This window comes from Telmatherina bonti, assembly GCF_933228915.1.
Source record: "Telmatherina bonti genome assembly, chromosome: 24".
NCBI classification, from domain to species: Eukaryota; Metazoa; Chordata; class Actinopteri; order Atheriniformes; family Telmatherinidae; genus Telmatherina; species Telmatherina bonti.
This window is the reverse complement of record NC_136633.1, coordinates 5,527,122-5,552,405: the sequence shown is the minus strand read 5'-3', so window position 1 is coordinate 5,552,405 and position 25,284 is coordinate 5,527,122. Positions and strand designations below refer to the sequence as shown.

Genomic DNA, 25,284 nt, shown 5'->3' with positions numbered 1-25,284 from the left:
CACCTCGTTTTTTTTTTTGTTTTTTTTTTTTACTGTATTTTGTCAGCTTCCTTCTGTGCCCTTGTCTTTCTCTTAGCAGGCTTTTACCCTAAATCTCTTTATGGAGTGTTCCTTGCTACCTTTCTAAGAGTGATTAAATTTCTTATCAGCCTGGTACTCTTGTGCTGCATTGTGTCCTCCAACCACCAACAACCAAGCCTAGTCTGATAGGTCCTCCCTCCATGGGAACAATTTTTTTCCTAAAGATCATATGCAGTGTCAGCCCACTACCATTGAAGCGTTCAAAGTTGGCTTCCCAGCTATGTTGATTTAGAAAGGGCATGTTGGTTAAATATGTTACTTTCTTCCAAATATTTTTTGATAAAAATGCATTTTGTGTATGATCATCTTAAAATTAATACATTATTGAAAACATAACTACCATGAGGAAGACAATTCAGTACATCATTGCCATGTTAACGCACCTTAAGTTTCGTCCACTCTTTTATTTCTGTTAAAGCTTTATTTGCACAATTAAAATATACTAAAATACAAACCATCATAACACAAAACATAAATTAAATATCTCTTATAATAAACAAATAGAAAAAGTAAACAGTGGAAATAAATGACAGAGGATAAAAGAAAATAAAGACAAGAAAAAGGAAAAAGTAGCACATATGAAATATGTGATGAAAAAAGAAAAATAACAAGCTATCTTATAATGGATGCAGCTCTGTAAAGATTTCATGGCTTTCTGACTGTTTGGAAAATAAACAGAATCTAATAAGTCTGTGTACATGAAGTCTAAAAGAACAAATTTTCTAAAAACCTTATATCTGTTTTCTTTATCTTTAAACTTTAGAATTAGCTACTTAGGAAGTGATATTTTTACTCCACCATGTAAAACATCAACTACCAAAATAGTTGACATGCCAAAACAGTTCTACATGTCATAAAAGCCAGATCACACAATAAGTCATACAGAAGCTGCCATACTAATAAAGGTCTAAATGAATAATTGCAATTAAAATGACATGGTCGCCCATCAAAACCACTCATCAGGGTGTTTCCCCCCCCTGTAGATGTACAGAACATGAAGTGATGGTTGGATATAAAATATGCCCCAATACATAAAGGTGCAGAGTGGCTTATCTGTCTCTGCTAATGAACATGGCGCATGGAAGACTCGAGAGTCGAGCCCAGCACCTTCCAAATGGACTAAGTGACTGACAGGTCGGGTCTGCTCCTTCTTTTATTTAAGACCTTATTGGCCAGTTTCAAAAGTGGGCTGTCTGGCTTCTGCATAGGCTAAATAAATGTTGTAAGTGATTCCTCCTGGAGATTAGTAAGATAAGTGTGGCTGATTTGAACTTAACACTACATACTGATATTTAGTGTGAAGGTTTGACTGGAAACAGAAACACTTATGGATCATGGAAGAATCACAACTTCTATCTTATAAAGACTGGAAGAAGAAGAAGTTCCCAATTTAGAAGAGTTTAAAACAGGAAATATCTGAAACATTTCCTGTTTTAAATGTTTGCCATTTTACTTTGTCATATGACAGCTATAAATCTGAAAGGATGTTTCTGACTGAGACTGAACTATGTGTTCATTAGACTAATCCAGAGAACAAAGTGACACCAAGGAACCAGGACTGTACAATAACCCAAATCCAAATCCAGCATACAGAGGTTCAGTGAATGTAGTGCTGATGGTGTGGAGGTGGATCAGTGAGTCAGAGGAGACTCTGTAGAAAGACAGAGTTCCAGCAGGACAGTCCACATACACTGCTACTCTGTGATATGCAGTGGAGGAGGTTGAAGAAGAGGAGATGGATGTTTCTGTTTTATTGTGCATGACAGAAAAACTGCCATTATCAGAGCATCTCAAACCCCAGGAATGATCATTCCATCCAAACAGACCCTCAACACCTGTTCCTTTCCTCCTGATCCCACCGTTACTCACTGATAAGATAGCCTGTCCTTTCCACTCCACCTCCCAGTAACAGCGACCAGTCAGAGCATCAGTACACAGTAGCTGAGGGGGTACATCAAATCTGTCTGGATGATCCGGGTATGACACATCTTCCTTCACATGTGTGACCTTCCTGTTGTTGTCAGACAGCTTCATCTTTCTGTGAGCTGTGTTTACGTCCATGGTGAGTAGACAGGAATCTGATAGAGAGAACAGTCACAACCCATCTGCAGTTACTGATCGATTTACTCTTGTTACAGAGAGAAAATGGTTCAATGGGTATGGTTACATCTTGTTTTTTAATTTGGAATGAATCATTTGGAAATAAATAATTCTGAATTAACAATATTCTCCTACGAGTTTACATGGAAATAATAATTTAGAATTGAAGCTTACATAGAAGCACATCCTTACTTTATTTTGCTTCAGAAGGGAGGGTTTGGGAAGGGTTCTGATTGGGCAGGGCGGACTTAAATTACTGGAAATAAACAAGGTTCACTTCCTGCTTGGCGTATTTTGGGTTGTAACATGGAAAACTACATAAGTACCCACTTTGCTGTTCTTTTTATCATACTTTATAAACAGCACCTTGACACGAGCATACTATTTCACTTTTTTTAGCAGCTGAGAAGGAGAAGGTAGATAGACTACCAAAGACAGGGGGCAAAACACTGTGCTGAATATGTGCATCATCAGGATGGGACAAGGTAACGAGTATGCACAGAATGATCAGAATTAACTTGGAGGGAAACGAAGGTTAACATAATAGAAGAATTAATCAGCTGAGATTATTTATGTAAATAAACAAGCCACTTAGTTCATAATTCATTTTAATTCTGAATTGACTTTTGCATTCAGTATTAGGTGTTTACATGGTAACTTTTCATCATTTTAAAGCATAATTACCCTTTATTTGGAATTAAATAGGAATTAAAACTCCATTGTAAACATGGCCAATGTGATTATTCCAATGAAAAACACACTTACACTTACTAAGGCCTGGTCTCAACCATTGTTCTCCAGAAGGTTCCATCCTGAAAGAGGGATCAGCACATCAGTCTCTCAGCATGCAAACATGGACATTATGTGGTTCTTATATGAAACCTTCTTGAAAAGAAGCAGTATGCTCTGCCCAAATTACTATATTCCCACATACTTGGCTGTTTGCTTGTTTGTCTGTGCATGATTCAAGCCTTTTTACAGAAAAAGCTGACATGAGAACTACCTCTACATGGAGCTGTAGCGTTCATAAACGTAAACCTGCTATCAAACTAGTAGGTTTTTCTTGTCAAACTATGAAGGAATAATTGAAGAAGCTCTCAACTCCATGTCATGGAACAACAAAAATACCAGAGAATCAATATATTGGAGAAATCCAACATGTCAGCATTAACTTTATTCTATTCTATTCTACAGTCATTTGGCAGACGCTTTTATCCAAAGGGACTTACAAGTAGTAAGTGATCAATTAACCATAGTTATCAACCAAACATGCATGTGTTTGGATGGTTGGAAGAAGTCAGAGTACCTAGAAAGAACCCACGAACACACAGGGAGAACATGCAAATTCCACACAGAAAGTCCACTGTTCAACCCCCCCACCATACAAGGCTCAAACTAGTGAACTTCTTGCTGCAAGGCTGCAGTCCTAAACGCTACACCACTGTGAAGCCTGTGCATTTTTCAATGTACCTTAATGCCTCCCTTTTAAGTGACATCTTGAGGCCCATTCTTGCTTTTATGCTGGGTGCAGAATACAGATACACGGACAAATGGCCAGTTTCATCTGTTTTCAGTTAAGTTGGTTTTTCACATTATGAGGTCTGATTTTAAAAAGCTTAGCTATTTGTCGCTTGACGCAGAAAATTGAGCAGTACCACCAGAAATTATAGATTAGATCAGGGGTAGGCAACTCCGGTCCTCGAGTGCCACAGTCCTGCAAATGTCAGGAGTTTCTCTGCTGCATCACACCTGGCACACATCAGACCTAATCAGCAGACTTGTGCAGAGCTTGACAAGCCTGCTAATTAGCCACTGATATGAATCAGCTGTGTTGCAGCAGGGAAACTCCTAACATTTGCAGGACTGTGGCACTCGAGGACCGGAGTTGCCTACCCCTGGATTAGATTATACAACCAGCAATAGAAACAAACCAGAAAAGAAGTGGAACAGGAAGAAGACAATACAGAAACCACTAAATAAAAAGCACCCAAAGAAGTTGAGAACAGCAAAAAAAACGTTGTGGTTTTCTTGTTCAAATTTGTTCCGTGTTTGTGGTGGTTGTGAACAACTTTCTAGTCATGCATTCCCATTACCAGTAGTGGAAGTAATCTCTGGATGCAACACTGCCCACTAGTGGTTGATGAACTTAACAAATATGGCAGTGTAAAAGACAAAGGAGTATGAGGAATGTTTAAAACAGATGTCCCCATTTATAGATGTAAGATGGCAGAAATGGCCTTTATTGTCTCTTTTATATTCCTTTTTCACATATTCAGAGTAATATCTATTTTTGTAAACAATTTCAATCCACCTTTTTTTGTCAGCGCTGCAATTTTTTTTGTTTCTGAGTGATATAAAGGATTTACTACTTTTCTTCAATCAGACTGTGTGTGTCTGCAATAGTTTCTTCATACCTAAGTTTGTTTGGATCTTTCAGTGTAGTCATAAGCACCTTCACTCCTGAGTCTCCTGGATGGTTGTAGCGCATGTCCAGCTCCTTCAGATGGGAGGGGTTGGAGGTCAGAGCCGAAGCTAGAGAAGCACAACCTTCCTCGGTTATCAGACAGCCTGACAAGCTTTTTGGAGCCAAGGAAGAAAAATTTAAAGTTAGCAACAAGACAGTTACGTTAAAAACTAAGAAAAAAAGCCTGAAATCTTGGTCTCAGACCTGAATTTCTGCAGTTATATTAGGACAATTGTGAAGTCGTCTTTATCACCTAAAAAACATCTGAAGGATTAAAGAATGGATGTTTCACTAGGATTTAGAAAAAGGTCCATGCATTTATCTTTAGTAATCTAGATTACTGTAACATTTTCCTTATAAGTCTCCCTGACAAGTCCTTAACAAGTCCCACACAAGTCCATCAGACAGCTGCTGTTAGCTCCACTCCTCACTAAGATGAAGAAACTGGATCATATAACTCTATTTCAACGGAAGGTGACTGAAGGAGAAAACACAACTTAGGTAATATGCAGATTTTTATTACATCTATTTGTTCACCTATATTCATGTGTAATAATAACCAGCATATATGGCTGATAGATCTCTCAGTAACTTAAACCCCTAGATACTTATACTTTCATTCCATTTCAATGTGATTTTGTAGTTTATAATTAAAGGTAAGAGTTTGATGTTTTTAAATGCAATTTACATCCAATTTGACCCAAATTCTTGAAGGGAGGACAGTAATCATAATTATATACAATAATATAGATAGTTTAGCAAAAATCAGGATTTTATCATATGATGTATATCTTCAATCTGTATCCCTATTGTATCAACTGTTTCTCTGATTATCAGAGCCAATGGCTCAATGAATAAGGTAAAGTGGTTGTCAAGTAACCCACAGATCCTTTCCAGGTTAGCAGGAGTTTTAAGTGACTTTATTCATCAATATGGCCATTCAGCTTTCACATGCTAAATGTTTTTCTTTTCACTCAAATGTACATAATACCTATACCTGCATGGATAATTTCTTCATGATAACAGGCTTCTACACAAAGTTAATACTTTCTCATAAACTGAAATTGGATAACAGTGCCATCCAATTTGACCTGGATCTCCCAAATCACCCTCTCCTTAACAAATTCTGAAGATTCAACCCTCTTCTTCTATCAGACAAGATATTTTTATAGTTGATCTTATCTCAATTGAATTTTTTCAAAGTCCAATGAGATGTCATTTGACACAATATGGAAGACTCTTAAAGTATATGTTCATGGACAAATCATAGCTTCCTTCATTACAGCAAAAAGAAAAAAAAATCAAAATTGCATAAAATTGCAAGCTCACTAGGCAGCGACTACTTACGTCATTACAAAGATCCAGTCATACACAGGAGAGCTTTTAACAGATTATGACAACATTAATTTAGCTTTTTTCTATTCTACTCTGAACTTTATACATTGGAATGCCATGGTAGCTCGGACTTCACATACAATTTCTTTGTAAGCTTAACTATTCCTACTGTATCTGAGGATCAATGTACCAAACTTTCCGTTTCAAACATTATTTCAACTGTTAAATCTAAGCAAAAGAATGTCACCTGGCCTTGATGGGTTTACATGTGAAGTCTACAAAAAGTTTGAAAATCTACTTGCACTAACTGTCCAAGCCATGTTGAAGAAGGAATTTTCTCTAGGTACTCTTTCTACAACAAAGGCCGGCCTCAGTCTCATGACTGGCGAAGAAAGATGTACATCCCTCTTGTGCACATCATACCTTGTTTATTTAATAAATGTTTACTTTAAAAAATATTATCCAAAGTGCTGACCAAGCGCCTAGAAAATGTGATCCCAGATATCATTTCACCGGACCAAACCGGATTTAATTCAGGGCCAACACTCAAATTTGAGAAAGCTAGTCAACATGGTCCACTTGGCCTGGTCAACATGCTCTGAGGTGGTTATTTCACTTGATACTGAAAAGCCGTTTGATCAGGTCAAATGGGAATATTTATTCCTCACTCTTCAAATTTGGCTTTAAAGAAGGGTTTATAGCCTGGATAAATTGCTTTGCTCTTCCACTGGCATCTGTGTTTTCCAGTAATACCTAGTCTGGTTACACCTCTCTTAGATGGCACAAGAAGGGATGCCTTTTGTCTTCTCTCTTGTTTGCATTGGCCTTTTGGCCCTTAGCGATTGTACAAACTTTAAAAGGTAAACAGCAGGGAGGGGACCTAGAGTTTAAGAAGTCTCTTTATGCAGATGATCTGCTCTTGTATGTTTCCACTCAGTCTTATCAATTCCCTGTATTATGGATATTTTCAATCAATTTGGAAATATTTATGGATATTAGTTGAATTAGCAAAAGTCCAAACTTCTACCCCTGAACTCTAAGGCAGATTAAATTCCCTCGCATCTTTTTCACTTTTAAATGGTCCAAAGTGGCCTTAAACATCTGGGAATTAAGGCCACTCACTCTTTCCTTGCTACTTTGAAAACTACTGAATGCAATGAGTACAAAACAGCACTGTCGAAGGCAATAATTGTGTCTTAGGTATTCGTTATTTTTATGGTGAAAATAGTCAAACCAGAGGCAAAAATTCACACGGTATTACAGCAACCACACTCCAGTGTCTGAACTCGTGAATAAAACAAAGAACATTTCACCTCAAATAGTGTGTGTAAAGTGGTATTTACACGGCATCATTAATTTTGATTTGATGGACAGGCAACCTGTCCTCACTGCCTTTATCCCAATGATTGCCAAGATAGGGTACAGCTTCCCTGTGACCCTTAATTGGAATAGGTGGTTAATAGAATGAAGGAACATACAAATGAACAAGGGAATACATGAAAGAAAAGATATAACCTCCAGAAAAATATTTGTTATTGACATAAAAAGATTTTTTAAAAGACTTTAATTGAGCATGCTAATGAATCCTGACCTGATCTTCTTCAATTTGCAGTTTGGGCCCGCCAGTGCATCACACAGCCGCTTCACTCCTGAATCCTGTAAGTCATTGTTACTTAGATCCAGTTCTGTCAGACTAGACGACTTGGAGCTTAGAATCGAAGACAAACCTTCACAAGTTCTCTCTGACAGACTACACCCATTCAGTCTGAAGAAACATCAAGGTAAAGAGATTGTTAATGTTCCTCATACATTACAATAATCAGTGCATTAAAATAAGGTTGTATAACTTACAGGGCTTTATTGGAGATTTTTAAGACTGGCAGCAGCCTCAGAAGAGCCTCCTCTGAGGCAGAGTATTTCTTCAGGTCAAACACATCCAGATCTTGTTCTGATGACAGTAGGATGAAGGCCAGGGCTGACCACTGGGCAGGAGACAGTTTATCTGTAGAGAGACGTCCTGATCTGAGGTACTGCTGGATCTCCTCCACTAGAGAACGATCATTCAGTTCATTCAGACAGTGGAACAGATTGATGCTTCTCTCTGCAGACACGTTCTCACCAATCTTCTTTTTGATGAATTGAACTGTTTGCTGATTGGTCTGTGAGCTACTTCCTGTCTGTGTCATGAGACCTCGTAGGAGTTTCTGATTGGTCTGCAGTGAAAGACCCAAGAGGAAGCGGAGGAACAAGTCCAGGTGTCCATTTGGACTCTCTAAGGCCTGACCCACAGCAATCTGGTAGAGCGGAGTTTCCTCTCTTGTTTCAGACACCTGGACTGGAGTTTGTTGTCCTTCCATCAGATTGACTCCAGTACTGATGAAGGTCAGATGGACATGAAGAGCAGCCAGAAACTCCTGAACACTCAGATGGACGAAGCTGAACACCTTCTCCTGGTACAGTCCCCTCTCCTCTCTAAAGATCTGGGTGAACACTCCTGAGTAAACTGAAGCTGCTGTGATGTCGATGCCACACTCTGTCAGGTCTGATTCATAGAAGATCAGGTTTCCTTTCTGCAGCTGATCAAAAGCCAGTTTTCCCAGAGACTCAATCATCCTTCTGCTCTCTGGACTCCAGACTGGATCTGTCTCAGCTCCTCCATCGTACTTGACCTTCTTGACTTTGGTCTGAACCACCAGGAAGTGGATGTACATCTCAGTCAGGGTCTTGGGCAGCTCTCCTCCCTCTCTGGTTTTCAGAACATCCTCCAGAACTGTAGCAGTGATCCAGCAGAAGACCGGGATGTGGCACATGATGTGGAGGCTTCGTGAGGTCTTGATGTGGGAGATGATCCTGCTGGTCTGTTTTTTATCTCTGAACCTCTTCCTGAAGTACTCCTCCTTCTGTGGGTCAGTGAACCCTCTGACCTCTGTCACCATGCCAACACAGTCAGGAGGGATCTGATTGGCTGCTGCAGGTCGTGTGGTTATCCAGATACGAGCAGATGGAAGCAGGTTCCCCCTGATGAGGTTTAACAGCAGCACATCCACTGAGGTGGACTTTCTAGGGTCAGTTAGGATTTCAGTTTTATGGAAGTCCAGAGGAAGTCGACACTCATCCAGACCATCAAAGATGAAGACGACCTGGAATTCTTCAAAGCTGCAGATTTCTTTGGTTTCAGTAAAGAAGTGATGAACAAGTTCCACCAAGCTGAACTTTCTCTCTTCCAGCACATTCAGCTCTCTGAAAGTGAATGGAAATGTGAACTGGATGTCCTGGTTGGCTTTGTCTTCAGCCCAGTCCAGAGTGAACTTCTGTGTTAAGACAGTTTTCCCGATGCCAGCCACTCCCTTTGTCATCACTGTTCTGATTGGTTCATCTCTTCCAGGTGGGAGTTTAAAGATGTCTTCTAGTCTGATGGTTGTTTCTGGTCTGTCTGGTTTCCTGAAGGTTGTTTCAATCTGTCTGACCTCATGTTCATCATTGACCTCTGAAGTCCCTCCCTCTGTGATGTAGAGCTCTGTGTAGATCTGATTCAGAAGAGTTGGTTCTCCTGCTTTAGCGATCCCCTCAAACACACACTGGAACTTCTTCTTCAAAGAAGACTTAGTTTGCAAAGATGCCCCAGCTGGAGTTCCTAAGAGAACATACAAAAATTTGGATCAATTAAAATATTTCACTAGAAATATTAAAAAAATTCCATTATACCTTAAAGTGAGTACCAGAACATGTGATTAACTTCACACGCCCCTGAAGGTGTCATATACTAAGTAAATAGAAATCTTTACAATCGTGGATATATTGATTTTTTTTTAAAAAAGGAAATCATTATTGTTTCAATACATTAAATTCCACAAATTTGTAGGTAGAGTTTGGTGTTTATGCATCCTGCTCCTGTGACACATCAGGATTAATGTTTCACAGACCTCAATAAAAATTCTCTGTTTTCATTACTTCAGGGCTAAATCATTGTCATAGCTTTCCCATGTCAGCCAGACATATTACTCCAAGCATTTTATTGTTGTTTTTCTGTTTTTTTTATTGTCTGCTCCAGCAACAACTGTCAGTTTTTACAGTAAAATCTTGGTTTCTCCTTTGCTCACATCCTGCCTTTTAATCTGTGTTTGGTCTCATCTCTTACTATACTTCTATATGAAAGCAATGTCAAATATTTGCAAGCTGAAACTAACAAGAAAGGCATGTAAAAGTATGCAAAAGATGAAACACTTAACCTACTACTTCAAAGTCAAGTTTCTAAGTTGGATGAAGATGCAATAAGGGGCATGCAGGAACATGGCTGCCTGACAAAGCCTTGGATCAACCCTTGCAAAAAAAGGTGAGATGATGTGGATTCGTTCTGCACAATTTTCATTTCATCAAGCTGCAACCTGTGAGCTGTTATAGCTATAGCCTGAATTGCAACAAATTCACTCACTATTTTTTTTATGTTATTTCCTGTTCCCCTTCTGAACTTATTGGTGTAGGCACTGGGCTTTGTCTTCATTTGTCTATTAAGCTTAACTGGTTCGATGCTAGGAGGTGCACAAACTTCAGAGCAAATGACACATTTAGGATATTCAGTTATAAAGATATTCAAGAGACTCATCTTCCCTCTGGAGATTGCAACAACCAACCTGCAACCAGACCCCGTCCTCTGTTCTATGTCCTGCCAGATTGCCTTTGTCGTGGAACTAACAGGTTAGGATAGCAATGAAGAAGCATTTGAGCATAAGAAGTTGTGCTACTCCAACCAAAACACCCTGTGATGCTGAGGTACACAACTGATAATGTGTCCCGGGGTAAAGCCTCATAGCAACCATCTGTCAAGAAGCAAGCTAAAAGTGGTGCAACATTTAGGATTGAAGGATGTTGTCTTTTCAGTGAACCATGAAACTTAAATGCTGAACTTATTGCTCTCAAGTACATCTTGCAGGATGAATATGAATGGAAGCTGGAGAATGTGGACAAAGTGCTAGAACAATGTGGAAATGCCTTCTTTCTGCCTTTCACAAAGATGCAAAATGCATTCAACCATTTCATCAGAAATGATCACAAGCTTGACCTTTAAATACTTCTACAACCAACTTCAGCTTTTTCAAACAGAATAGAATTCAGAAGATTATAATGTCTGTTATGTAATAGCAATCATATTTTTTTACTACTTTTCAGCATTTTCAGTACAATTGTCACTTTTTGTTAATTTCACTTTAATCATTTAACATAAACACATTCACACTGCTGCAAATGTTCATGTGAAATCCATAATCAGCACAAATTTAACATTTTGCTGTTCTGGTCCTATATATTTGGATTTATTTAAGTTACTCAGGCATTTTAAATAAATCCATCCATTTTCTGCCACTTATCAGTGGTTGGGTCGTGAGGGGAACAGCCTAAGCAAGGAAACCCTGACTTCCCTCTCCCCAGCCACATTTGTCAACTCTGCAGAGGGAACCCAAGGCGTTCCCAGGTCAGCTCAGAGAAATAATCCCTCCAGCGTGTCCTGGGTCTTCCCCAGGGTTTCCTCCCACAGGGGCATGCCTGGAACCACCCAATCACCAGGGATGTGTCCAGGAGGCATCCTAACCAGATGCCCGAGCCACCTCAACTGGTTCCTCTCGATCTGGAGGAACTCTGAGCCCCTCCGGGATAACCAAGCCTCTCACTCAAACTTTAAGGTAGAGCTCCCCCCCCCCCCACCTTGCACAGGAAACACATTTCAGTTGCCTGTATGCAAGCTAGGAGTGGGAAAATCTAATTGAGAAATCAAATTTCAGGATTTTTTTGTTTCACAATTTTAAAATTGATTTTTTTCTGTTAAAAAATCTATTTCTTTTTCAAATAATTCTTTTTCAAATAATTAAAATAATCACTTTTAATAATGAAATAATCATTTTTGTCATTTTTCAAATTGTTTTTATTAATCTTTTTACTTGTTGTTTTGGGCATTATAGCTGCAGAATGATGGTCTGGTGATTTTTTTTTTTTTTATATATCGAAGAATTGTGAGAATTGTAATTTAATTTGAATCCGCACCCAAAAAATCAGAATCAAATCGAAATGGGACAAAAGCATTTTGTTACAGCCTAATGCAAGATCTCCTTCTTCACCATGACAGACCGGCGTAGAGTCCGCATTACTGCAGATGCCGCACCGATCACCAGTCAATCTGATGCCACATCCTTCCCTCAGTTGTAAACAAGACCCCGACATATTTAAACTACTCCACTTGGGGTGGGGAATCTCCAAGTCGGGAGTGAGGTCCTGCTGATTCTCATCCCAGCCGCTTCACACTCAGCTGAGAATCGCTCAAGTGAAAACTGGAGATCACATCCTGATGAAGCCAACAGGACCACATCATCTGCAACAAGCAGAGATCCAATCCTGAGGTCACCAAAACGGGTCCCCTAAACACCTTGGCTGCGCCTAGAAATTCTGTCCATAAAAAAAAATCAGTAATTAAGGGCAGCCTTGGTGGAGTCCAACCCTCACCAAAAACAAATCCAACTTACTGCCGGCAATGTGAACCAAGCTCTGACACCTGTCGTACAGGGACCGGACAGCTTGTGCAAGGGGGTCCGGTACCCCATACTCCAGGAGTAACCCCCACAGGAGTCCCTGGGGGACACGGTCAAATACTGGTCCACTGTTCTGCGACCGGAATCAAAACTGCTCTGCTCCCCCTTAATCCGAGATTCAACTTTTTGACGGACCTTCCTCACCAGGACCCCTGAATAGACCTGAATAGACCTGAGAAGTGTGATCCCCCTGTAGTAGGGCTGGGCGGTTAAGTGATTTAATCAATTAATTCAAATTTGCTGTTTATGATGACAATCTGGATTTTTTTCACCCTGCCAGCACCTTTTGGGCTTCCGTACCTTATAATGATGTCAGCGCACTCCCGCTGGTTTCCACAGAAACGCATAAACACAACATGGCAGCTAGCAACGAACAGGTTTGCGGGGATCATTGAGCGAGAGGCAGGTACACCTGGACAAGTCATCAGTCATTTACAGGGCTGTACAGATAGACAAACCCCCATTCACACTCTAAGGGACAATTTAAAAGTAACATATTAACTGAACATCATGTCTTTGGTTGATGAGAAGAAGCCGGAATAACCGGAGAGAACCCACGCATACACATGGAGAACACAGAAACTCCGTACAGAAAGGCCGCCATTCGAGCCTCCCCTCAGCCGAGGTTCGAACCAACGACCTTCTATGCCACCATACATGATGGATATGCTGCATGAAAAAATTAAGAGTGTGTCTTTTGGCTGTAACTTGTTGGTGTGTACTGGACCTAAATTTTTGGGAAATCCTCTTACTGCTCTGCAGTCGATCAGCCAGGTCCTGCTGCTTCATTCTCCTCAGGAAGTCCACTGTGATCCTCACAAAGGCTTCTCTGCTTCTTCTCTGCTCTTCATCCCCACCCTCCAACACCTCTTCACCCCTCAGACTCTCTAAGCATCCTGGGTCATCTGGACTTAGAAGCTTCTGGATCTTCTTCAGCTCCTTCTTCACAAAAGTGACAATGCTGTCCTCCAGCAGCTGGAAGAGAAAATTACATGAAGGACACAATCAGACTGGAATCATGGAGCCAGACAACCTGTTAGACACACTGACAATCCACTGCAGAGGTCAGCATGGAGATATAAGAACAAAGATGGAAAAGTAGTCGTTGTACATGTACAGACCATAAATACAGAGTCCAGCTGTGATTGATCCTGCTGGGGACACTGACCACTTGGAGGTTCAGAGCTCTGCTGGTCCATGCTGTGGAGGAATCATGAAGAATCAGCTGATACTCTGTCTGACCACACAGAAACATAAACGTGTCTCATGAAATAAAGAAAGCTGCTGGAATCTTTAGGACACACAAACCCCTCCACCACAATAAGATGGCAGCTCATGGAGGGGATGGTTTAAAGATTCTAGCAGCTATGTTGTCAGGGGCTTTATGCCCTTGGTAGGCTCACATGGCTAACAGGTGTCAATGGGAGGGACCAGACTAAGTGCAGCTCAGAGACCTCTAAGATGATGACGACAATTGGCAGAAATTTTCCCTTGCCCAGACACAGGTCACCGGGGTCCCCACCTGGAGCCAGGCATGAAAACAAAGGTGTGGTGGCCGGGCTCATCCCGAAAGGGTTACCTGGGCCCAGCCTCCCATTGGTTCACCATCTGCGGAAGGAGCTGTAGGGGTCGGGTACAATGTGAGCTGAGCAGCAGCAAGCAGCAGCCTAATGCCCAAGCCTGGGCTGTGGAACCAGTTCCCTCAAGAAGGGTTGGACCTTCTTCCACTCTGGAGCTGCTCATGGTGAGAGGCACCAAGCGGGTGTGAGCATTCTTATTGGCCCACAGCTTGGTGCCTGTATGTTGAGGTTTACCTTGGTGGATGAAGGGGTGGATTCCAGGTCCTGACTGTAGTCTGTGCTTATGCACTTAACAGCAGTTCAGAGTACCCATCCTTTCTGGAGTCCCTGGAGGGAGTGTTAGGGTGTTCGCTTTGGGGACTTCCTTGTTTAGCTGGGGGACTTAAATGCTCACTTAGGCAATGACAGTGAGACCTGGAGAGGAGTTACTGGGAGGCATGGTCCCCTAACCCCTCTGAACCTAAATGGTGCCTTGTTGTTGGACTTCTGTAATCATCAAGGATTGTCCAAAACAAACACCATGTTCAAACATAAGAGTGTCCATATGTACACCTGGCATCAGGACATCAGCAGAGTAATTGTGGGGGATCCGGTTTGGTGGCCTCAGGATTGGGTCTCCGCTTGTTGCAGATGACGTGGTTCTATAAGCTTTATCAGGTCGTGATCTCCAGCTCTCACCTGAGCGAATCACAGCCGAGTGTGAAGCGGCTGGGATGAGAATCATCACCGCCAAATCTGAGACCACGGTCTTCAGCTGGAATAGGGTGGATTGCCCTTTTTCGGTCGGAAGTGAGGTCCTGCCTCAAGTGGAGGAGTTTAAATATCTTGGTTCACGATCGAGGGAAAGATGGAGCGTGAGATTGTGAGAGCGTGAGATCGACAGGTGGATCGGTGTGGCGTCTGCAGTAATGCCAACTCAGCGTCTTTCTGTCCTGGTGAAGGAGCTAAGCCAGTTTGCCAAAGCTCTCGATTTACCAGTCGATTTATGCTCCTGCTCTCAGCTACGGTCTTGAGCTGTGAGTTGTGACCGAAAGAAAGAGATCTTGCATACAGGCAGCTGAAGTGAGTTTCCTTCGCAGGGTTGCTAGGCTCTGAGAAGCTGGGTCATCAAAGTAGAGCCACTATTCCTCCACATTGAGAGGAGCCAGTTGAGGTGGCTCGGGCATCTGTTCAGGATGCCTCCTGCTGAGGTGTTGTGGGCACATCCCTGTGGGCAGAGACCCCGGGGAAGACCCAGGACAAGCTGGAAGGATTATATCCCTTGGCTGGCCTTGGAAGGCCTTGGGATTCCCCTCGTAGTCTTAGCAAATGTGGCTGGGGAGAGGGAAGTCTGGGTTTCCTTGCTTAGGCTGCTGCCCTCGTGACCCGACCCCCGATAAGCAGCAGAAAATGGATGGATGGATGGACTTTAAACTATTCTGAAAACATTTCAATTTAAATGTATAATTTCAGATTTTCAAAGTCATTGTTGTAGTTTTTTACATGTAAACTGTGTTTTTATGTCTAAATAAATGTATAAAGTATTTTATTTTAAGCAACTATTTGTCTATTCTTTTCTTAGGTCTGCATTTGCAACATATGTGTTAAACTGAAGAGGTTCATCTTTTGACTGGATGCTCTTGAATGAGAAACAGCTGGGCTGGCAAAATTATATTTGAGTTTACAGGTCTCTGGTCTCTGGTGGAACCTGATTGAAAGAGTAATGTTTATTAGACAGTGCTCTAATGGTCCTCAACTGTACTCATTGGGGTTCTGTGTGGTTCATCATCACATACAGTACAGTGGCTCTTTATTTAACCACCAGCATCTCCCTTAAAAAATATCAGCAAACATAAAACCACACATTTCCCACAAACTGAACTGTTTGGAAACAAACATTCATCACGTTATGAGCTAGTTTTCTTCTTCACTGTTTGCCTGGTCTTCCTGTTCAGTAGGAATAGGTTTCCCTCTAAAACTCAGATCGAAGAATATTTATGAAATTCTTCTGGTACCTGAACCAAGTCCACAACTGTACAGGGTTTAGCTGACCACTACATGTGAAAGGTTCTAAAGCTCTACCTACACAATGAAATGCCATTGAGCAAGGCAGTCATAGCCAGAGTGGTAGTGAAAGACTTCTGGCACCAATAAGCTGCAACTGGGAATTCGGTTTACTTTATACTTCATGCAAAGGTTTAACTAACTAACTGTAGGATAACTATAGTTGCAACATCTTACCATACCTGTGACCCTTAGGATGGCGCTTTTTCCTTGAAATATCCTTTTCAGACTGGTCATCCTTCTTGGTCTTCGTGCTTGGTTTAAATTTAAATGAGCTTTGTTTTCCCAGCTTCCTCCTTAAGAAAACAAAATCATTAGTGCACTTAGAGTACAGTTGGACATTTACAGATTATTTATTAAAAAAAACTTTTTTTCCAAATATTTAAATTCCTCGTTTAATTCTCTGAACCTAACGCATCAGTTTTCATGTCTCCACACTCCTGTGTGCAATTGGACTGGTTTAGGAAACTGGCCAGCTGTTTCAAATCTTCAGGACATCAGAGAAGTCTGTGGATTGATCCCTGACTTTCTTTGTTCATGTATCAAAGTATCACACACTGATCCCAGTGTGTCATCAATGTTTATGTAAAGAGAATTAATTTAAAGGAGTAATTTAAAGTCAATTATCAAATTGTTTTTTTCAGAAATCTTTTTAAGTTGGTTTGAATGTTGTGCTGCACAAGTGACTTTTCTGCATAGTTTTATTACCTTGTGTGTTCGGTTTAACCCCTTACTTCCTGTTTACTTGTACGCCTGGTTTTATTTTGCTCATTCACTCCACCAGTGTCTAGTTAGTGTTCTGTATGATGTTAGTTCTGATTTTCCACTTCATTGTTCCCATTCCTTTCATCGTTTCTACTTGTGTTAAGTCTAGTCCGGTTCATGGCAAGTCCTGTTTTCTGTTGGGTTCTCAGTTGGATTAAAAATCATTTTCTGCATCCCGTCAGCCTCCGGCTCATTTTAGCCCACACTTGGGGTCAGACTGATGCGCCACACATGACAAGAGGATGCAGGGAAGAAGCAAAGCAGAAAGAAAAGACTCAAACCAACCGTTCTGATGAGTAGCGTAAACTTGCTAGCTAACAAAATGGACGAGCTCAACGTAAGATGGCTGCATGTACACATCTTGAACTCTCATGTGTTGGAACTTTTTAACCCAAAATAGTCTAGCTGCAGAGCTCCACTGTGGGGGCAGTTCTAGTGCAAGGTCCACTTTCAGGCCACCTTCACCACAAGGCAGAACAACACAAAGATTTTGCCAAGATAGATTCTTGAACCAAATCAAAGACTTTAAAAGAAATAATTCTGAGAAATTGTCCAACGCTGTGTTATAACCACTGTGTTGCCCTCTAAATAACATTATTAAATAACATTAAGTACATTGATCAAACAACATATACGCTTCTGTCATAAAAACATACTTTTTTAGTAATAACCTTCATATTCAATTCATAACCTTTTCAACCCCAGCCTGAGTCAGAAGAGTTCCTGTTGTTGTTGAAACCACCCTACCTTCTTCCAGAACCTAAAATATCCCAAACATCTGGACCAGAGTTGGGTGAGAGTGAGCGAGTGCTGCAGTTGTTTTATGACAATATTAACTAAACATTGCAACACAACAAGCTTCTATCTGCACTTAAAACACATCCATCAACTGCAGTTTTACCAGCTGGGAAACAAAGACCTGAATAAACAGGCTAGTTCCATCTTTCTGACAGTCCATGATCACTGCAGTGTTTAACCGACAGATTAAATACAACCAGGACGGTGCAACATGGCGTGCACTCAGACAGCCTGGTTGGTGAAGCCATGCTGCCCTTTAATGTTGTTAAAAAGGAGACATTTTGAAAAGTGTTGCAAACATTTCCCAGCCAGTTAGAACTGCCTGGAGGAACATACATGATACAAACGGCATTTCCACAACTTACAAAGTAATCTACTTAGTACAGGGATGGGCAACTCTGGCTCCAGAGGGCCGTGGTCCTGCAAGTGATTGGAGTTTCCCTGCTGCAACACACCTGACTCAAATCAATGGATAATTATCAGACTGGTGCAGAGTTTAAAGTCCAGCTCTGCACCAGTCTGATAATTAAGTCTCCAAATAAAGCAACTCTGAGCGCAGTTCAGAAACAGTCAATCAGCTGTAACATGAGTATTTCAAGGTATGCATTGTTCACTTCAGCACCGGCATGATGCACACACACTGCACACGTAACCTAAATTTACTGCATATTTGATCCATGCTGAGTTACAGAGCATGGTTTTCCCTGTAGTACAGAGGGTTTTATAGATGGACGCTGATCCCACAAGTTTGTCTCTGTTAATGAGGCAGAGTTTAACATCACCAAATCAGACAGAAATATCATGGCCACAAGGCCCAGGGCAGCTTGGGGGTGTCACCATCCCTAGTGCTGCTATTACTCTGAATAGGCCCCCCTCCACTGCTCGGCAGTCCAGAACTGGTTTCAGCAGCATCCTCAGTTTAAGTTCCGATACCGTCCACCATACTTTCCATTTCTGATTCCAGTTCATTTCAACATGGAGGTGGAAAGTTTATGATATCCGGCCAGAAAACACACGGTGGAATAAAATAGCTTCCACAGCTCACCTCTTTACTGCCGGAGATGCTTTAAAAATGATCTCAAGACCTTTTGAGTTATCACTCTTCATGGACAAACAGCTGGGTCCAGGTCCAGGTCCAGGTCCGGGTCCATGTCCAGGTCCGGGTCCGGGTTCAGGTCCGGGTCCATGTCCAGGTCCGGGTCCGGGTCCAGGTCCAGGTCCGGGTCCGGGTCCGGGTCCAGGTCCAGGTCCAGGTCCGGGTCCGGGTCCAGGTCCAGGTCCAGGTCCGGGTCCGGGTCCAGGTCCGGGTCCAGGTCCAGGTCCAGGTCCAGGTCCAGGTCCAGGTCCAGGTCCGGGTCCGGGTCCGGGTCCGGGTCCGGGTCCAGGTCCAGGTCCAGGTCCAGGTCCAGGTCCAGGTCCGGGTCCGGGTCCGGGTCCATGTCCGGGTCCGGGTCCGGGTCCGGGTCCATGTCCAGGTCCAGGTCCGGGTCCATGTCCAGGTCCAGGTTGGCTCCTGTGAATCCAGATGTTTGGGGATGTGAGTGGCTAGCTTAGACATGGGGAAGAGTCATGTAGGAGACGATCATCTCACCTCTGAGCTTTGTTCTGGTCCTCGCGTTCCCCACTCAGACCAGTTTTAAATGGAGGGACCTCCTCCTCTCTGTCCTCACACGGATCCATGATGCTGAATTCACACCAGCTCACACCCCGTCTGCCTCCATCTGCAGAGGAAACAGGAATCATTCACCTGAACACCAACTGAAATCCTCCTTTTCTCTCCTTTGTTCTGATGGAATAAACATCGTTAGCATCTCTTCTCCTTTTGTAAACATCTGTAACATCTGGAAGTGAGCAGAGCAGCTGCTGGAGGTTCAGGAGAGGAATGTCGTCCCGTTCTGGTCTGGTGCAGGATTCCAGCTGCTCTACTGGACCTTGTTGCTGGATTTCTGCTTCCATGATGCTCCAGATGTTTTGTACTGGTTATAACATCTGGCCTGCAGCAGACCAGTTCTCCTGTTCCACCATCAGGATGTGGTCCAGCATGGTGGAACCTGCAAGGTCTTCCTGAAAGAGACGTTGTCTGGACCCACTCATGTTACTGACGTGTTGCCAGCTAACCTTCTTTGTTGTTTTCATGACTTTTTCAGCCTTTTGTCCTTTTATCAACATTTCCAGGTCACCAGCAGGCTTTTACAGGGTGCTGAATGGTGTCTTTATCATGTCTATAAATAATCTGAGGCTTCAGCTTCTAGATTTGCGCCTTTATGCTGATGACAGTTTTTGACTGTTTTGCATTAATGCTCTTTCAGGCTGTTGAAGTCCTGCAGAAAGGACTCTCTTCTCCACCGCAGACTTGTTCTAAATGCTGATAAGAGGAAGGAAGATGCCACAAACCTTCCCATCAGTTTCCACCCTGAGGAAATGAATCAGAGCGGGTGCATATGTACAAGTACGGTGTGTTTAGCGTGATGATTCCTTATGATGCAACATCTTGTCAAGCAGCTTCGGTTGAAACTTGGTTTTATTTTAAGCTGTGCTTTTCTTTTCAGGCAACAAAAGCAGCTTGTTGCTGCAACTTTCTAGTCTCTGGGGGATTGCAGGGACTTGCTGTATATGAACGAACCTGCTCAGTGTCTCCAAATGTCTGACGCAATGTTATCAGCCTCTCTGAGGTTCTGAGGTGAGACACACTGCTGGGATGTATACTGTCAGGATCTGCTTGGTTTACTGCCTTCTTACACTAATGGCTCAGCAAAGTGGTGGTTCTGACTACGGCTGGGCGATACGACGATATACATCGTTTGGACGATAGAAAATGTCCATCGCTTCATGTGAGGCTCCATCGTTTAGCTGCTTTACTGCAGTATTTTACATCAACATGCGCTTTACGGCACGCTGTGATACATAAACATGGAGGAAGACGGCAGCAGACGTGTTTCAGAGGATAATTCACTAAAAGATGAGCAGCCGACCCAAACTGATGAGTTTGTTCCTAAAAGAGGGAGATTTCTGTCTGGATGTAAAAAGAGCGACGTGGAACCGACAACAGACCAGCTCCCAGTCCCAACAACGGACTAACTCATTTCATCACCTGCAGGAATCAGGATAAAGAATAGAGTCAATAAAAGCAGCGTCTAGTGGAGGAGAAAGCTCAGAATAAAGTCCAGACGCTGCAGCAGGTGTGGAACGTCATACGGCCATAGTTCCTCCAGATGGAAGGAGAACACTGCTGCTGTTGCCTAGCAACACCTGACACATAACTGATGACTGACACAACGTTACACAGTTTCTATGGTTATGTGTCGTTATGGGGAGATAAGATGTCGGGATGTGAGGTTCGGGTCTGACTCTCTGAAGAGACACTGAGATGCATGAAGTGCTGAGAAGGTCATGGTTTAGTGTTCTGTGTGGTGTGTAGCTCTGCCTGAGAAGGTCATGGTTTAGTGTTCTGTGTGGTGTGTAGCTCTGCCTGAGAAGGTCATGGTTTAGTGTTCTGTGTGGTGTGTAGCTCTGCCTGAGAAGGTCATGGTTTAGTGTTCTGTGTGGTGTGTAGCTCTGCCTGAGAAGGTCATGGTTTAGTGTTCTGTGTGGTGTGTAGCTCTGCCTGAGAAGGTCATGGTTTAGTGTTCTGTGTGGTGTGTAGCTCTGCCTGAGAAGGTCATGGTTTAGTGTTCTGTGTGGTGTGTAGCTCTGCCTGAGAAGGTCATGGTTTAGTGTTCTGTGTGGTGTGTAGCGCTGCCTGAGAAGGTCATGGTTTAGTGTTCTGTGTGGTGTGTAGCTCTGCCTGAGAAGGTCATGGTTTAGTGTTCTGTGTGGTGTGTAGCTCTGCCTGAGAAGGTCATGGTTTAGTGTTCTGTGTGGTGTGTAGCTCTGCCTGAGAAGGTCATGGTTTAGTGTTCTGTGTGGTGTGTAGCTCTGCTTTCCTGTTTTATTTAGTAGTTTTTATGCCCTTGTGTGTGTAGTTCAGCTTCTCTTTAATGTTAATCAGTGAACCTGGATTCAGTTAGTTAATGCCATCCACGTGTCTCGCTGGGTCCACATGTCCACACAGAGAACCAACGCCGACTAACTTACATGTGTTTTTCATATTTTGCTTGTAAAGGTACATTTCTTTTCATTTTTGTGTTTAACTGTCAAACTTATGTTACAGTGTTCTGTGTATTATTTTTCTGTATTTGCTGCTGCCCATCTTGGACCAGGACTTTGTTGTAAACAAGGCTTTTATTCTCAGAGGGATTTTTTTTCCTGATTAAATGAAAATCAAATTCACAATAAAATCCATCCTTTTTGCTATACTATATTATACTATAACTACTTACTATAAACCTCGACTCATGTCATGTCAATGCTTTAACTACCAGGTATGATATAATAAAGCTAGAATTCTTTGACACAACATAACTGTTTGATTTGCTACTTCTGGCCTTTTTGTTGTTTGAAAAATATCTTCTGCTGATGAATAAAGTGACAAAAAGACGCATCTTTCATTCATGCGTTACCAAATAATAACATTGTTATGAACATAAAACTGATTCCGTTATTAAAACATGGAAGTCTCATGTACATCTACACCGAGCCCTCCAAGAGACAGAGGAGGAACATAAAAGAACAGAATCGATAAATCCCGACATTTTACTTTGAAAGATCCAAACAGGAAAGAAGAGACTTACTGAGTCTGACGTTAACAGTGGAAACAAAGTTTTTCTTACAAAAACAAACAAAAAGAAAAGTGTAACTTGATCTCTGACATGTTTTTTCCACAAACTGATTTCTGAAGGAGTTTACTGTGAATATAAGATGCTGTTATCAATCTGCGTTGTCTCCAGGCAGAAAGGAGGACAAAGTTGGAGCTGATATCAGAATTAAATTTGTTCAGACTTACGCTTCGTTCAGGAGGTTCTGTAATCCTCAGACTGACACACAGCTTCCTGGAACGACTCGGAGCTCCGCCCTGATGGAGGAAATGTTCAGGATTACTTCATTTTATCTGAGACGCGACTGAAAGAGTTTCCAGAATGTCTTCATGTGCAGCGAGTCTGCAGAAGGACAGAACTACGAGACTTTTTCTGCATCTGAGACGACAGATGGACGGACAGCAGAGACACAAACACACCTGGACAGGAATTAGATACATGATGGAAGGAAAAGAAACTTAAAAGGAAAATAAGTAGAAATAGCAGGAATCAGGTTTAGCATGCAGGGATCAGATCAGACGCCTGCTCAGTGTTCACAAGACAGAGAAGAAATCAAACAGGAAGATGACGAGAGAAGTGAATGGAAAAAGGGTTTCCACACACACACACACACACACACACACACACACACACACACATTAGGCTCCTATAATGATGCTTTAACTGCTGAAAAGTGAACATCTAAATACATGCAAAGCAATAAAATGTCGTGTTGGTCACCGGGTCAGAACCAGTCAGAAGAACAGAAAACAGAACGTCTGCAGGAGATGCTGTTTGTCCCACAGGGGACTGCTGTCCATCAGGGGACTGTTGTCCCACAGGGGACTGCTGTCCATCAGGGGACTGTTGTCCCACAGGGGACTGTTGTCCCACAGGGGACTGCTGTCCCACAGGGGACTGCTGTCCATCAGGGGACTGTTGTCCCACAGGGGACTGCTGTCCCACAGGGGACTGCTGTCCCACAGGGGACTGTTGTCCCACAGGGGACTGCTGTCCATCAGGGGACTGCTGTCCATCAGGGGACTGTTGTCCCACAGGGGACTGCTGTCCATCAGGGGACTGCTGTCCCACAGGGGACTGCTGTCCCACAGGGGACTGTTGTCCCACAGGGGACTGTTGTCCCACAGGGGACTGCTGTCCATCAGGGGACTGCTGTCCATCAGGGGACTGCTGTCCCACAGGGGACTGTTGTCCCACAGGGGACTGCTGTCCCACAGGGGACTGTTGTCCCGCAGGGGACTGTTGTCCCACAGGGGACTGTTGTCCCACAGGGGACTGCTGTCCCGCAGGGGACTGCTGTCCCGCAGGGGACTGTTGTCCCACAGGGGGCTGTTGTCCCACAGGGGACTGCTGTCCCGCAGGGGACTGTTGTCCCACAGGGGACTGCTGTCCCGCAGGGGACTGTTGTCCATCAGGGGACTGCTGTCCCGCAGGGGACTGTTGTCCCACAGGGGACTGCTGTCCCGCAGGGGACTGTTGTCCATCAGGGGACTGCTGTCCATCAGGGGACTGCTGTCCCACAGGGGACTGCTGTCCCACAGGGGACTGTTGTCCCACAGGGGACTGCTGTCCATCAGGGGACTGCTGTCCCAAAGGGGACTGTTGTCCCACAGGGGACTGCTGTCCCACAGGGGACTGTTGTCCCACAGGGGACTGCTGTCCCGCAGGGGACTGTTGTCCATCAGGGGACTGCTGTCCCACAGGGGACTGCTGTCCCACAGGGGACTGCTGTCACACAGGGGACTGTGGTCCCACAGGGGACTGCTGTCCCACAGGGGACTGCTGTCCCACAGGGGACTGTTGTCCATCAGGGGACTGTTGTCCCACAGGGGACTGTTGTCCATCAGGGGACTGCTGTCCCACAGGGGACTGCTGTCCATCAGGGGACTGCTGTCCCACAGGGGACTGTTGTCCCACAGGGGACTGTTGTCCCACAGGGGACTGCTGTCCATCAGGGGACTGCTGTCCCACAGGGGACTTTTGTCCCACAGGGGACTGCTGTCCCACAGGGGACTGTTGTCCCACAGGGGACTGTTGTCCATCAGGGGACTGCTGTCCCACAGGGGACTGTTGTCCCACAGGGGACTGCTGTCCCACAGGGGACTGCTGTCCATCAGGGGACTGCTGTCCCACAGGGGACTGTTGTCCCACAGGGGACTGTTGTCCATCAGGGGACTGCTGTCCCACAGGGGACTGCTGTCCCACAAGGGACTGTTGTCCCACAGGGGACTGCTGTCCCACAGGGGACTGTTGTCCATCAGGGGACTGCTGTCCCACAGGGGACTGTTGTCCCACAGGGGACTGTTGTCCCACAGGGGACTGCTGTCCCACAGGGGACTGTTGTCCCACAGGGGACTGTTGTCCATCAGGGGACTGCTGTCCCACAGGGGACTGCTGTCCCACAGGGGACTGCTGTCCATCAGGGGACTGCTGTCCATTAGGGGACTGCTGTCCCACAGGGGACTGTTGTCCATCAGGGGACTGTTGTCCCACAGGGGACTGCTGTCCCACAGGGGACTGTTGTCCCACAGGGGACTGCTGTCCCACAGGGGACTGCTGTCCATCAGGGGACTGCTGTCCATCAGGGGACTGCTGTCCCACAGGGGACTGTTGTCCCACAGGGGACTGCTGTCCCACAGGGGACTGCTGTCCCGCAGGGGACTGTTGTCCTGCAGGGGACTGCTGTCCATCAGGGGACTGTTGTCCCACAGGGGACTGCTGTCCCACAGGGGACTGCTGTCCCACAGGGGACTGTTGTCCCACAGGGGACTACTGTCCATCAGGGGACTGCTGTCCCACAGGGGACTGTTGTCCCACAGGGGACTGTTGTCCCGCAGGGGACTGCTGTC

At 43.9% G+C, this 25,284-nt stretch overlaps 1 protein-coding gene across 3 annotated transcripts; it reads right to left on the bottom strand.

Annotated features, from left to right (window-relative positions):
- Positions 1-603: 603 nt before the first annotated feature.
- LOC306773802 (NLR family CARD domain-containing protein 3-like) lies at positions 604-18,905 on the bottom strand. Of its 3 annotated transcripts, none has more exons than XM_079263715.1 (9): positions 18,787-18,905; positions 16,361-16,474; positions 13,677-13,755; positions 13,308-13,530; positions 7,832-9,614; positions 7,572-7,745; positions 4,596-4,757; positions 2,947-2,993; positions 604-2,159 (listed from the first exon to the last, which is right to left on the bottom strand). In XM_079263715.1, exons 1-9 carry the CDS (start codon positions 18,846-18,848, stop codon positions 1,603-1,605), a joined length of 3,201 nt encoding a protein of 1,066 aa, XP_079119841.1. In that variant the 5' UTR covers positions 18,849-18,905; the 3' UTR covers positions 604-1,602. The 3 variants fall into 3 exon arrangements, with proteins under 3 accessions (XP_079119841.1, XP_079119842.1, XP_079119843.1); XM_079263716.1 differs by having other exon boundaries at positions 2,025-2,159; positions 4,634-4,757; XM_079263717.1 differs by lacking the exons at positions 604-2,159; positions 2,947-2,993 and having other exon boundaries at positions 4,725-4,757; positions 7,572-7,636; positions 7,708-7,745.
- Between the last annotated feature and the right edge of the window lie 6,379 nt (positions 18,906-25,284).

Bases quoted from the DNA above. Each gene is read 5' to 3' on its own strand.
- LOC306773802 (XM_079263715.1), bottom strand. From the start codon at position 18,848: ATGAAGAGTGATAACTCAAAAGGTCTTGAGATCATTTTTAAAGCATCT. The intron at 2,994-4,595 runs GTATGAAGAAAC...TCCCTCTTTCAG, and splicing joins AAAGATCCAAACAAACTTAG to GATGGAACCTTCTGGAGAAC. The intron at 2,160-2,946 runs GTAAGTGTGTTT...TCTCTCTATCAG, and splicing joins GAGACCAGGCCTTAGTAAGT to ATTCCTGTCTACTCACCATG.